Source organism: Danio rerio, chromosome 10 (assembly GCF_049306965.1).
Source record: "Danio rerio strain Tuebingen ecotype United States chromosome 10, GRCz12tu, whole genome shotgun sequence".
Classification (NCBI taxonomy): domain Eukaryota; kingdom Metazoa; phylum Chordata; class Actinopteri; order Cypriniformes; family Danionidae; genus Danio; species Danio rerio.
This window is the reverse complement of record NC_133185.1, coordinates 778,032-792,200: the sequence shown is the minus strand read 5'-3', so window position 1 is coordinate 792,200 and position 14,169 is coordinate 778,032. Positions and strand designations below refer to the sequence as shown.

Sequence of the window (14,169 nt, the reverse complement as noted above, 5' to 3'; positions counted from 1 at the left end):
TGGATCACTTTCACTCTTGGATAGGGAAACCTTTACGCACAGACATCAATTAGCCTATAAATAATTAATTGCATTTGTTAAGCACAAATATTCATTTCATAACTATTTCTAAATTCAGTTCTAATTTCCAGCAAACTAATAAATGAACAATAATAATGAAGTGTGCTGAAAAACCTGAGTGATATCCTAAAACACATGCTGTGCCCCATATGGTCTAAAACCTGACAGGTGGGCAAATCTAAGCTTGTTTTAATAAAACAAATATAAATATGGATATAATAAATAATACTGCTAATAATAATAACATTATACAAAAGCAAATTGTTATGAATGAACTGAAAAAGCCTCCCGAGATGAAGAAGACATGAAAGCAGTGATTTTTCATATTTATGTAGGCTAGAAAATAATATGTTTTGTAATATTTTAATCCTTTATATTTATATCCTATATCTATTCTTATTATATCCTATATATATCCTTAATATTTAAATGTTTTCATATGTAAAGATATTTGCCTATTGCTCTCTTGTGTGTATTAAGCAGTGTGTAAGCGAGGCGCAACTCTGCGCTGGAGTTTAGACCGGGTTTGGTTTGGTCTAATGAAAAATCTATTATAGTTTCTGAAAATAGCAACGCGCCAGCGGTCCGCCTCAGAACGCCTTCCTTTTTAGACCAGAACGCCTTTGGGCGCACATATGAGCGCTAATGCATTTACTATTTAAACAGCGTAGCGCAACGCCTCAAAACCACTCTTGCGCCAAGCTGAAACTACCAAAAGACTACTGCGCCTCGCCTTGCACCACACTGCGCCGGGTGTATGATAGGGCCCGTAATGTCTTTGCAAACTTTTCTTGGCATCTCGGAAATTAGAAATGACAGTCACACTTTATTTAGATGGTCCACTTGTTGAATTTAAGTTACATGCCAATTAATCCTCATTAGATTATTAGTAGACTGTTAGGGTTCGGGTTAGTGTAAGTTGACATGTACTAGCTAAGTTTCTTATAGTCAGTTAAATGTCTGTTGAAGGAGCAGAATCAGCAGATATAAAGCAGACAGTCAACTAATACTTAAATGGAGCATCAAAATACACAAAAAAACGTGATGTTGAAAATAAGATTATTAAAGGCACAGCATGTCATTTTGAAGATGTTGAGTATACACAGCAGCATGTGTTGAACCACTAAGATTTGAGTCTATTTTGGTTGATGAGCTGATTCACATCCGCACATTGTGTGATTAGATGCACTCACTCTTTGTTAAAGACGCAGTGTGTATTTTCATCCACTAGAGGGCGAGTGTTCACAACAAACAAAGGGGTATTTTGATCTATCTGTGTCTGAGTGTTGAATTATGGGAGATGTGGTCTTCCTGCAGAACTCATGCTGGTGATGATGTTGATCAGGGTAGTATGAAAAGAGTAAAGCGGAAAGAAGAGAAACGCTGAAGTCAATGCAGATGAGAGATGAGTAAAGGTGGCGCAGCAGGAAAACAGTCTGGTTCTAGTCTTTACCAAGCCAGCTGACGTTTCTGTGCGGAGTTTACACGTTCTCCCCGTGCTCACTTGGGTTTCCTCCGGGTTCCCCGGTTTCCTCCCACCGTCCAAAAACATGCAGCTTAAGTTGATTGACTAATCCAAATCAGCACCATAGACATGCTCCTACCAAGTACTTATCTCTTTAAAGAGCAACTACTGTCTGCTCTTTAGCCACCATGACAGAGGAGTTCTCCAAATCTACCTGAGCTCAAACTCCCTCTCTCGCCCTGCAAACCGGAGGGAGCCCCAGGCTTGAGGATCTTATGAGCTCAGGGCTCTCTCCCAGGACAGCATGCCAAACACGCTTTATAATCAATCATCAGCTAAGGGTGAACTCTTGAAACTGTCTTCTAAAATGAACTGGCAACCAATGAAGTGATGCTAATACTGGGAAAAGGTGGTCATATTTGCGAGTACCAGTTAACTGGCGTGCTGCATCGATTTGCACCATTTGCAAACGGGCTTTAGCTGACCTGCTACTCTCCACATGCAGTGCATTACAGTAATTTCCTACTATGCAAGTCAGCTTTCTTCAAACTTTCTTCTTTAGTGTTCAACAGAAGAAAGAAACCTGATTTATAAAAACCTGCGGGAGAGTAAATAATAGTGATCAGTTTTGACGGCTGTGATGGGGTGTTTATAGTGGCTTAGGAGTCGTCTGATTGGTCAATCATGAATTGGATAATGCAGGACCAGCTGTGATCAATCATAAGGACGTGATCCTCTCGACATTAGTTTGACATTTCATTTTTGGGTGAACTATCCCTTTAAATGAGCTGAGGGCTTTGTCTCTAAGCCTTATTTTCACATGGGTAATGTTATTTACTGTTTTTGTGCTGAGATGTGAGCGGGTCAGCTGATGTGCAGGTGTGCCGTGACCTGGATTTCTATTTAAACTCTTACTTTGTTATTTATGTCTCTTTTAGCGACGGCAGAGTAAAGCGCGTGCAGCAGGGCGTCCACCAGTCCGTCACACTCCCGCAGTCTCTGCCGCGCCTCGGCTCCGTCTGAACTCACGTTCCTGCAAACACACACAGCGTCACACATCATATCAAATCTGTGAAAAAAAGTCTCTGTGAAATCCAAATAAAGCTCTTTAACCCTTGTGTGCTGTTCAGATTGACTCCCTTTTGGTTATGTTGCTGCTGTTTTTACCCTATTGACTTCCTTTATAATCACGTTTATTGATTGTAAAGACCTGACAGCAGATACTCATGCATTCTTGAGTGCTGCTGGTTTTCCCTGTCGGGATTAAGAGGGACAATGCGTCATTTTTACTGTTGATCATCAGTTTTCAGCATTAACCCTTTAGATCGGCTGATCTTTTTTCCCCAACACTGTTCCTGCAGGCACACCAACAGTACACATTTTGGATGTCTCCCTTATCTGACCCATTGACTTCAGCTTTTGGAGTCTCTTCTAATGTCCCGATGAGTTGATTTGGGTGTGTTTGAGCAGGGAGAGGTTGACAATGTTGGTGTGCGTTCAGGAACAGGGTTGGGAAACACTGCATTCAGGCATAGAAGTGTTTGTTCCCAGGGTTCCCTTTAAAACATCATCCTCTCGTGTGCTGACCGAACCTGAGGCATCCAGACGTGTTCTTGAAGACGGTGTTCCACTCTGGGTCTCCGGGACGGGCTGGATCATTGGGGTCTCCTCTTAAACCCGAGTGCGGGATGATGATCTCGTCCGTAAGCGTCTGCAGGCCGTGATTAATGACCATCATCTTCAGCGGCTCGTGAGACGACAGATTCCACAGCGTTCCTGAACAAACAGAGGACAGAGAGAGAGAGAGAGACAGAGGGAGATTTTTATTTTATTAACAAGGGCATGCATAAAGGATATCCACACAGCAGGGGATATTAACCTGTATCCTGCCACATCTGTGTGCAAAAACCCTCAAAGCTAAACACGTGTGTGTGTGTGTGTGTGTGTGTGTGTGTGTGTGTGTGTGTGTGTGTGTGTGTGTGTGTGTGTGTGCGCATGCACGCAAACTTTATAATGACATTGTGTGTGACTCATCATTGCAGAAAGGCTTGAATTAACTCCACATCGAATACATCAAATAGTTGGGAAAGTTCTTACTGTAGTAAAGGAGATCTGCTTCATTCTTGTCTGTCACTGTGCTGCTTATCTACATAAGACACAGTAGGTGAGAGCTACACCCATCAGAGCAATACTGAGAGATCTCTGTGGCGCTGACATGCACGTGGGAATGGTGGGCGGAGAGAACCAGCTCATTTGCATTAAAGGCACAGGCAACATAAACAGCTACAGCGTCTTAACAGCTCAAATTTCCCATTTTCAGAAAGCTATAATAAATATTATGATGAGTGCTTTGAGCTGAAACTTTACACACACAAAAGATTTATATAAAATCTTGAAAAGGGGTCAAATTGGTGTCCTTAAATTAGGGCTGTGCAATTTGTGGAAAATACCTAATTGCGGTTTATTTTTTTGACGGATGTTGCGATTGCGATTTGATTTACGGTTTAATTCAAGCGTCAAGCTGTTTTTTTATTGTGGGCGTAGTTCAGTTGTGCAATTCTGATTGGGCAGAATGAAAGAGTGCTCACTCTATTGGCTAGTTATAAAGCCCCGGTCAGATCACACGATTCCGGCACAACTTCCTTAATGTAGAGTGTCGTGAGGAGTCGTAAACGATAAATGGACGTCGTGACAAGATTCAGTTGTTTGTTCTCGTGTAAAAGGCATAGCTCACGACAACCGATAGCATGTCTGCAATGCCTCACGACACCATCGCAGAAAGTCTAGCATGTTTAATAATCTGTGGACTGGCTTTCAAGCACTTCACCTCAGATGTTATTCCTTATTTTTGTTTACATATGAAGAGTTCAGATGCAAAGGTCGCTAAACGCCATTCCCCCAAATATGAGATCATTTAGGCACTTTCGATTTTAAAAGACGGAGTTTGATGAACTGGATGAGGCTGTCAGTGAATGGCAAATGAAGACGTCCCTTACCTCAAAACTCTGAGCGCTATAAGGAAAAGAAAACACACTGTACAGCGGGAAGTGCAGCATGCATTCATAACATGTTTTTGCGCAGCAACGCTACTTTTAATCCATTTTCTCGGATTTACTATACATTAAACAGCAACTGCATTTCACCAAAGACAGAGTTAAGATGCCGCTCATTTATCCCACGAGGATGCTATGAGGAGAAACAAGAGATCAAGACCTTGAGTATGGTGAGAATGAATAAATGACAGCTACTGAAAGCATCTGAGAGAGATCCCCTTTCTGCCCAGTAGACTTAACTTGTGTTTTACGTGCTAATGCGAGCTATTTTATAAAAGATAAATATAATGTATAAAACTGTACATTATTACTTCATAATACCTGTATGTCTGATAAGCTTTTCATATTAATAGACAATGCACAGATGTTGATGTTTCACAATGTTTTGCACTGCATTATTTGAATCTGCCAAGCTTAAATTACAATGTTTACACTGCTCTACTTACATTAACTCTAAATCCCAAATATCAGACATGACAGCAGATTGTTCAGACTGAATTAATGTCAGTTTTATTGTTATTGATTAATGCACTTGATAGATTTCATTCATTCGTTTTCCTTGTGCTGTTTCCCTGGTTTATCACAGCGGGATGAACCGCCACTTACTTGACAGATTTATATATTTGTAATTTCAGGTGGTGTGTGTGTAATGTGTTTAATGTTTGGTATAATAATTTCTAAGTGCATCTTTAGTGATTTTCAGCTAATTACTTTGTCGTGTTCCAGTAGGTGGATTTAGAGGTTTTTGCTATAAAGCAGACGTGGATTCAGCTGGTTTTGACGCAGAAGAAAATCTCCCTTCTTAAAAACCAAAGTATTACCTAAAGTGACTTTTATGACAAAAAGGTATTTTATTTACCAGCTAATCACCTCATCTTTACATATAAAAGGAAACTTCTGAACGTATTCAGAGGAGCCTGATAGAAAATGCTCATTTACAAGAGAAGAGCTCTGATGGATGTACAGGGTTCTGCATCTGAACTCTTCATATATATTTCATATTGCATAACTAATCGCAATGTTTCAAACTGCGATTTGGTTTCGATTATTTGCACAGCGCTACCTTCAATGCAAACAAACAATTTACATTACAAACTTTACATTTCACACTTCAAAAAAGAGCAAACGATAAACCTCCTTCTATCACAATAGGAAGGATATTTTTGTAGCACCAGAACATTTCAAAGGATATGTGTAAAGTTAAAAATGCCAGGAACATTTGAAAAAGAATGAACATTTTGCATGAAGAGTTACACTTTGACCTTTAATAACTGCACAGGTCATGAGGACGCAGTTGATTATAATCTCTGTTTATGCATTCAAAATCTGCATATTTTCACATTCTAGATTCCCAGAAGAATCGTTATTTAATCAAAGTCGCATCCTCATATTTTCCATCTAAAAGCATTCTGCGTCTGATCAGCAGCTTCTCATTAATGAGTGAATTTAATGAGCTTTGCATAAACGTTCACTTTGAGATGAAATCAGTGATCTGTGTAGTTTCTGCTGCGATGCTTCGCCAATAAGGCTGCGGCGTTCACACGGTCATCAGCAAAACTCAATCCCCAAACTGGAGACGAGGAAAAGATGAATAGATTTTTTGACACTGATGCAACTTCATAGATAAATTAACTCATATTCTGACACCTGAAGCTGGCTGTAGTTTGTTTATATCTCATCTGAAAATTAAACAAGCAGACTGTGTATACTTAGAGAGTATTTGCAAAGTCCATTCATTTATTTTTCTTCGGTTTAGTCCCCCATTTATCAGGGGTCACCACAGCGGAATGAACCGATAGCTATTCCAGAATATGTTTTATACAACAGATGCCATTCCAGCTGCATCCAATTACTGGGAAACACCCATACACACGAAATGTGGATCCCCCATTTTTGACAGTGTATAAAGTAAGCTGGGTGCTGGTGTAGTGGTGTGTTCACCTGTGACCAGCTCTCGGACTTCCACGTCATTGGACTTCCTCAGCAGCCGCAGCAGCGCCGGGATGCCGTCCGAGTTCTTGATCGCCACCTTGTTGAAGTTGTCTCTGCCGAAGGAGATGTTTCGGAGCGCTCCGCAGGCCTTACGGTGCACCTCGGGTTTGGGGTGATCCAGGAGCCCCACCAGGACGGGGATCCCGCGCAGCTGCCGGACGTCCTGCTTGACTTTATCGTTCTCGTAGCAGAGGTGCTGCAGGTACGCGGCGGCGTTAGACTTCACCGGGTCCATGGGGTGGCTCAGCATGGCGATGACCTCCCGCAGGTTTGGGTCCCTCCAGCGTGGGTCCTTCCGGATGGTGTCCAGGCTGACCATGCTGGCGCGTTTCTGCGGGATGAGTGTCCGGTAGAGGTCTTGGAAATACGCGTGCTGCAGCGGTGCCAGGTGATCATCTGCTGACAGATCCAGAGTCGGCCGGATGTGATGGACGGGATGGCTGACTGCGGAGACATCCTGCTCCGATTTCCGGTTTGGAAAGCTGTCCCGGTGCAGCGGCAGCGTGTAGCAGTTCTCTGGTATATAGTTTCTGGTGGGAAAGGATGGATGGTAGGTTAATCCGTGCAGCAGGGTCATGCTGTGAGCTGGTAGTGTACTGTAGAGAGCCAGCGGGTCCTTAAGATCTTCCTTTGCAGGGTCAGACGTCAAGCTGGGTTCAGGATGAGGAGGAAGATCCTCCGTTTCAGGAGATCCATCAGGAGCTTCTGCTTGATTTACACACTGATCATCTGGAGATGATGTCTGAGAGTCGTCCAACTCTTCACATGAACTCTCCTGTAGATGGAGAAAGAAAAACACAGAGGTCAGCGCATTTAGCCAAGTCCCCTTAAGGTAAGTCATTTCACTCTGCGGCCATCTTTAAACGCCTCTCCAAAAGATCCTTTCCCTTCCCTTTGGCCCTTGAAAGGGGAAGGGCATCGACATTTACCCCTAAATAATGGGACAGCACTACAGCATCATCATATGTTATCGCGAGCTCGTACTACACATGAGACCGATGATCGTGACTGATGTGTGTATTTACACAGTGGCCATATTCATCTGTGTCAGGGGTCACCAAACTTGTTCCTGGAGGGTCCGGTGTCCTGCAGATTTTAGCTCCGACCCTAATCAAACACACCTGAACAAGCTAATCAAGCTAGGTGTACTTGAAACACCCAGGCAGGTGTGTTGAGGCAAGTTGGAGCTAAACCCTGCAGAGACACCGGCCCTCCAGGAACGAGATTGGTGACCCCTGATCTATGTAAACACACCAAAAACAACACTAACACTATAGAAGATACTGTAAAAAGGGCATTCACAGCCACTAGACTTTTCTGACAGGGGATTCCAGTGTCATCGAGTGTCAGGATGTTGTGGGACGACTATACAGGAGTTATTATTCTGGATTATAGATCGCGGAATTCAGCGTTTTTTAATTTAATGTTGGGGTAAAGCAGTGGCGCAGTAGGTAGTGCTGTTGCTTCACAGCAAGAAGGTCGCTGGTTTGAGCCTCGGCTCACTTGGCATTTCTGTGTGAAGTTTGCATTGTCTGCCTGCGTTCGCGTGGGTTTTCTCTGGGAGCTCCGGATCCCCTAAAGTCCAAACACATGCGGTACATGTGAATTGGGTAGGCTAAATTGTCCGTAGTGTATGAGTGTGTGTGAATGTGTGTATGGATGTTTCCCAGGGATGGGTTGCAGCTGGAAGGGCATCCGCTGCGTAAAATCTTGCTGGATAAGTTGGCGGTTCATTCCGCTGTGGTGACCCCGGATTAATAAAGGAACTAAGCCGACAAGAAAATGAATGAATGATTTTAAAGGGTCTTTATTCTAGTTTTGAAGCCACATACATTATCAGGAAGGCTAATCCAGTGTTTAGGAGCCATATATAAGAAGGCTCAACCTCCTTTAGTGGACTTTTCTAATCTGGGTACTATCATACGACCTGAGCTTTAAAATGTTAAACAGTGAGTTGGATTGTTCTGAGACAAAAGGTTGGTTAGATAAACAGAAGCGAGACTATTTAGTCTTATTAAACATTAAACTAGAAAGAAAACAAAACAAAAACTTGATGTAAAAAAAAACACTGCAGTGCATCTCTTCAACATGCTTCTACAGTTATGTGGTGCACTGTGTGTATACTTTAATGATAGGATAGGTCTTAATCTAGTTTTGACGCCTCAGACATTATCAGGAAGGCATGACGGTAAAACACGAATGTGGTTATGAATATATTAAACATGTGCTTGTTTGTCGTAAAAATTGATACTAATGATAGTAATTTGTTGATCTCTTCATTTCTGTGTGCAGCCATGCTGCTGCTGTGGATGGTGTATTCTGGGAAATTTTCGTACCCGTTGGTTTCAAGTGTGGTCCTGAAAAATCTCTGTTTCAAGGGGTATCTAGCCCTTCCCTTTAGCCCTACACCTAAGGAGAATTGGGACACCCCTTCCCGTTCACGTGAATGAACAAAACAATGGGTAGGGGCAGGGCCTAATTTGTGTCTATACATGTCGGACCCGGCACCTCTGAAATCTGATCCGGCACCTCATTTTACCGATCCCCCACCCCAACCGGCCTCCTCCTATCAGCTGTTCACTTTAGCTTTCTTCCGTGACTCCCCAACTCTCTTCACTGTCGTCTGCGAGACCTCCACCCCCCCAACTTTCATGCGCAACACCTCTCCATTTTCTGGAAACATGCCGGATCCATTACCCCGATCGGTTTCGGGGATCTTGCAATTCACAATTTAAGCATTGGATAGGGGTAAGAGGAAGAGCTAAGGGGTACAATTGGGATTGGGTCTAACATTGTTAAAAGCTGTTAAACACTGTGCCTACTAGTCTCGTGAGTCACTAATTTGGGGTTGCGGGCTGGAAAAGTTTGAAAACCCCAGGCCTAGTGGGCAGTGTGTCAAGCTATGAAGTAGCCATGGATGTGCCAATGTGTGCCCCTTACATGGGGTATTAAGACTTGTATGGCTTAATATAATGTAAATAATGTCATAAAGGCAGCATGGTGGCCCTCAATACATAGGGTTCGCCTACATAGGGTCACAAATGGAAACTGAATATTACCTAGTGGTCATGTCTGGTACTGCGGCCAAACAAATCCTACTTAAAGCTTATTCTTTAGAGATATCAACTTCAAATTTTGAATATGATTTCCTCAAATATTCCACTTAGAACAGAGCATGGTGGTGCAGTGGTTAGCACTGTGGGCTCGAAGCAAGAAGGTTGCTTGTTCGAGTCCCGGCTGGGTCAGTTGGGCCATTCATTTAGTCATTCATTCATTTTCCTTCAGCTTAGTCCCTTATTTATCAGAGGTCACCACAGTGGAAGGAACCGTCAACTATTCCAGCATATGTTTTACACAGCAGATTCCCTTCCAGCTGCAACCCAGCACTGGGAAACACCCATAGACACTCATTCACATACACACTCATACACTACAGCCAGTGTAGTTGATCAGTTCCCCTATAGCGCATGTGTTTGGACTGTGGGGAAAACCGGAGCACCCGGAGGAAACCCACGCCAACACGGGGAGAACATGCAAACTCTACACAGAAACACCAATCTGTTCAGTACTATATGAGTGTTACTATATGAGTGTTGTGTGTGTGTGTTTGTGTGTGTGTGTGTGTGTGTGTGTGTGTGTGTGTGTGTGTGTGTGTGTGTGTGTGTGTGTGTGTGTGTGTATCATTTACCTTCAGGACGCTGGGAATGACCTGTTCATTAGAGCTGCTGGAGCTAAGTGGGTTCGACTCGCTGTCAGGACTGGACGATTTCTCTGTGCCAATCCCAGAGCTCTCCGTCTGCACACACACACACACAAATATATTTTGACCAATAGTTTTAGCCTTAGTTTTGGCTTACTAGAATAATCTTCCACACACCACCTCATGACTCTCCACAGTAATCTCTCATTGACATTATTATAAAGCATGCATGATCTATTATGAATGCTTCATGTAAGAGCACATCAGGATAATCTCATTCTTCCTCCAAATCTAGATTATTTAAAGACACAAATCCTTTTTGAAATGCCTAATAATGACACCCAGTGATGCTTTATATAATAATACTAAGCAGATGCAAGCTCGGAGAAATCTCGACCTACATGTGCCTCTGCGACGGCATCTGAAGATGGAGAATCCGCCGTCTCCTGAACAATCTCCTGCTCTGGGTTATCTGGAGACGAGGGTTGGGTCGGCAGCTCCTCAGGGTCCGGTTTCTTTTGCATTAAAGGAAAGAGAACAGAGAAGAAACAGAGAAGAGCATCAGATCTGAGCCTGAATCACGCGGGTCCTCCAGCTCACTCATTCACCACAGCGTCCCGATCAGCAGATAAAACAGCATCATCAGATCACACACAGCCCTCTGATCAAACACTGCCGTTTGTGTGTGCGTATATATATGTATATATCACCTCTGGGCAATTTCACTCAATTATTCTCAATCCAGCAACTTGCAAACACTCTGAAGAGAAATAAGCAGAACTTCCTCCCAGAGCAGGGCTGAATTATATATGAGCGCAGCTTCGTAAACACAACACAAACACACACATGCTTCTTCAAGAGACAACACACACGCATGCATCTTCAGGAGACAACACACACGCATGCATCTTCAAGAGACAACAAACACGCATGCATCTTCAAGAGACAACACACACGCATGCATCTTCAGGAGTTAAAACACACGCATGCATCTTCAAGAGACAACACACACGCATGCATCTTCAGGAGACATACACACATTTTCAAAAGAGAACACACACTGGGACTGGACGATACTGGAAAAATCGACAATATTGTTGTGAAGTATTGTGATAACGAGATTTCATATGATATAACATTTGTCTAGAACAGGGATCGGGAAGCTTTTTCGACAAAGAGCCGTTTCTGAATTTTTTTGCAAATGTATTTTTTAAAGAGCCACTGATACTACTTTATATAATACAGGTTTAAACAAAACCTTTATGTCTATGCACAACTCAAAAATAAAGAAATATAAGTCTATGAATTAAAAAAGGACAATTAATTTTTTTTCTTTATGCCATCACCATTTATGAATGATTTTTGAGTTTACGTGCACAAGCTTATAGTAAAAAGCCTTGGAGTAACGATTGATGACCAACTAAACTTCTCTAATCACATCTCTAGAACTGCTCGATCGTGCAGATTCACACTCTATAACATCAGAAAGGTTCGACCCTTCCTATCTGAACATGCAGCTCATCTTGTTCAAGCTCTTGTTCTCTCCAGACTGGACTATTGCAACTCTACTAGCCGGGCCTCCAGCTAACTCTATCAAACCTCTTCAGCTCTTCAGACAGCAGCAGCACGAGTGGTCTTTAATGAAGCTAAAAGAGCACATGTCACTCCGCTGCTCATCCGTTTGCACTGGCTGCCAGTTGCTGCTCGCATTAAATTCAAAGCTCTGATGTTTGCTTACAAAGCGACTTCTGGCTTTGCTCCTTCTTATCTGCTCTCACTTCTGCAGATGTATGTGCCCTCCAGAAACTTGCGTTCTGTGAATGAACGTCGCCTCGTGGTTCCAGCCCAAAGAGGGAAGAAATCACTTTCGCGAACGCTCACGCTCAATCTGCCCAGTTGGTGGAATGAACTCCCTAACTGCATCAGAACAGCAGAGTCACTCGCTGTCTTCAAGAAACAACTTAAAACTCAACTTTTTAGTCTCCACTACACTTCCTAATCTGCAATTGCCTCTCTGACTCCACCACTAACTGCATTAAAAAAAATACTACTGTTTTGCTTCTTACACTTTCTTTGCATACCTGAAACTTGCCTACAGCACTTCTTCATTGTTGCTCTTATAGTTGTGTAAATTGCTTCCTTGTCCTCATTTGTAAGTCATTTTGGATAAAAGCTTCTGCTAAATGACTAAATGTAAATGTTACCATAGAAATGTAAGTTGTTTGCCCTTTATTGGGGTCGCGATTCAAGTTTATCCACAGTGCTGCACACTCAGATTGGTTGAAATGTCCTTTTATTATAAATTAAGTAAAAAAATTACACTAAATAGGAATTATAACTATATTGTCAATATGACACTTTTGGATTTCTAGTGACGGTTATAAGTTTTTAAATCGCAAAATATTAATAAAGAAGACAGCTGGAGAGGCACATGTTTTTGGTCAAAGAGCCACATGTGGCTCACGAGCCATAGGTTCCCTACAACTGCTCTAGAACAATGCATTTTTAATAGCTTTTATAAAATGATTAATTGATGTATTAATATTAAAATAAGGTAAAATATGTTTTTCAGAGCAGATTAAATCTATTTCAGACTAAAAAGCTGTGTCCATGTGAAAACATTTCCTCTTTAAAACCCTCTGAGTGAGTGAAACCCAAGCGGCAACCTACCGCGCTCCCTCGTGAAGCCAGTACAGAAGTAACAGAAACTGCAATTCATTGACTGGCCTTTAGGGGCAGGCTCCAGTAACTCCAGATGTTCACTGACTGCAATGCTAAACTGGCCAATTTTACAGCTGATAAACACATGTTTACAGCCTGCTACAAAAGATGGTTTTGGTTCATACAGCTTATACTACCCTTCATGACAACTGTGGGGGGGTGAATTGTTTTATAACTCATCTGTTTAGTTTCTATTAGGTTATATTGGGGGTGCTTTCACACCTAGACGTTTGTTTTGGAACCCGTCTCGTTTGTCCAGTTAGCGTGGTTTGTTTGGCATATGTGAATCCAGCAATCGCGCTCAGGTCCACGCCAAAACAATCGGTGAACCTGAATGTGGTGATCTCAGCTCGATTGAAACAAACTCTGGAGCGGATCGATTGTAGTGAGAAAGCGATACGACCCGAGTCCGGCTATATCACAGTGTTTTATGAGTATGTAATAGGCTTACGGCTATATGAAGAGAGAATTATGAGTATGATTGTTCCAGTACTTAGGTTTAGGGCGCAAACACTTTTTCACAGTGGGCTGTGTGGGGGCCTAGTTAAAGCCCTGACCTGAACCCAATTAAGATGCTGCTGCATGACCTTATGAAGACGGTGCATGTGTTTTCTTGACCTCCCTCAGCCACCGTAGATCTCGAACAGACATGCATGCATTAAACTGAGCTGAGCTGAGCTGAATGCTGACAGTGTTATGATGGTCTGTAGAGCCGCTTACATCTGAAGCAAACTCTCTTCATAATTGATGAACTTTACACAGTTATTGAACTGAGCTGATGTGAATAACGAGTCTTCTGTCTGTGAGAGGTATTTTCTGTTCTTTAGAGGCTGTGTGTGTGTGTGTGTGTGTGTGTGTGTGTGTGTGTGTGTGTGTGTGTGTGTGTGTGTGTGAAGTGTGTTCAGCGCTGTGGAAATCAAGCTGAGTGGACGTGCAGGTATTGCTGGCTCTATGTAACAGGTGAGATCACGTCTATGCAGAAACACAACAGCTCTGCACAACCACCATCTCTGCCTGATTGAGTGTTTGAAGATGTGTGTCTGTGGCCAGCAGTCAGTCTCACACACACACACACACACACACACACACACACACACACACACACACACACACACACACACAAACACACACACACGCACGCACACAAAAACAATTGCACAAGCATAATTGCACACTCA

At 42.6% G+C, this 14,169-nt stretch overlaps 1 protein-coding gene across 1 annotated transcript in view; it reads right to left on the bottom strand.

Annotated features, from left to right (window-relative positions):
- The window catches only part of arvcfa (ARVCF delta catenin family member a), a 39,550-nt gene that overhangs the window by 20,820 nt on the left and 4,561 nt on the right, over positions 1-14,169 (bottom strand). The window contains exons 2-6 of the mRNA XM_695909.9: positions 10,672-10,785; positions 10,259-10,366; positions 6,520-7,345; positions 3,118-3,301; positions 2,441-2,558 (exon numbers count right to left, since the gene is read on the bottom strand). Of these exons, the coding sequence (XP_701001.5) occupies positions 2,441-2,558; positions 3,118-3,301; positions 6,520-7,345; positions 10,259-10,366; positions 10,672-10,785 (1,350 nt within the window). The remainder of the gene's footprint in view (positions 1-2,440; positions 2,559-3,117; positions 3,302-6,519; positions 7,346-10,258; positions 10,367-10,671; positions 10,786-14,169) is intronic.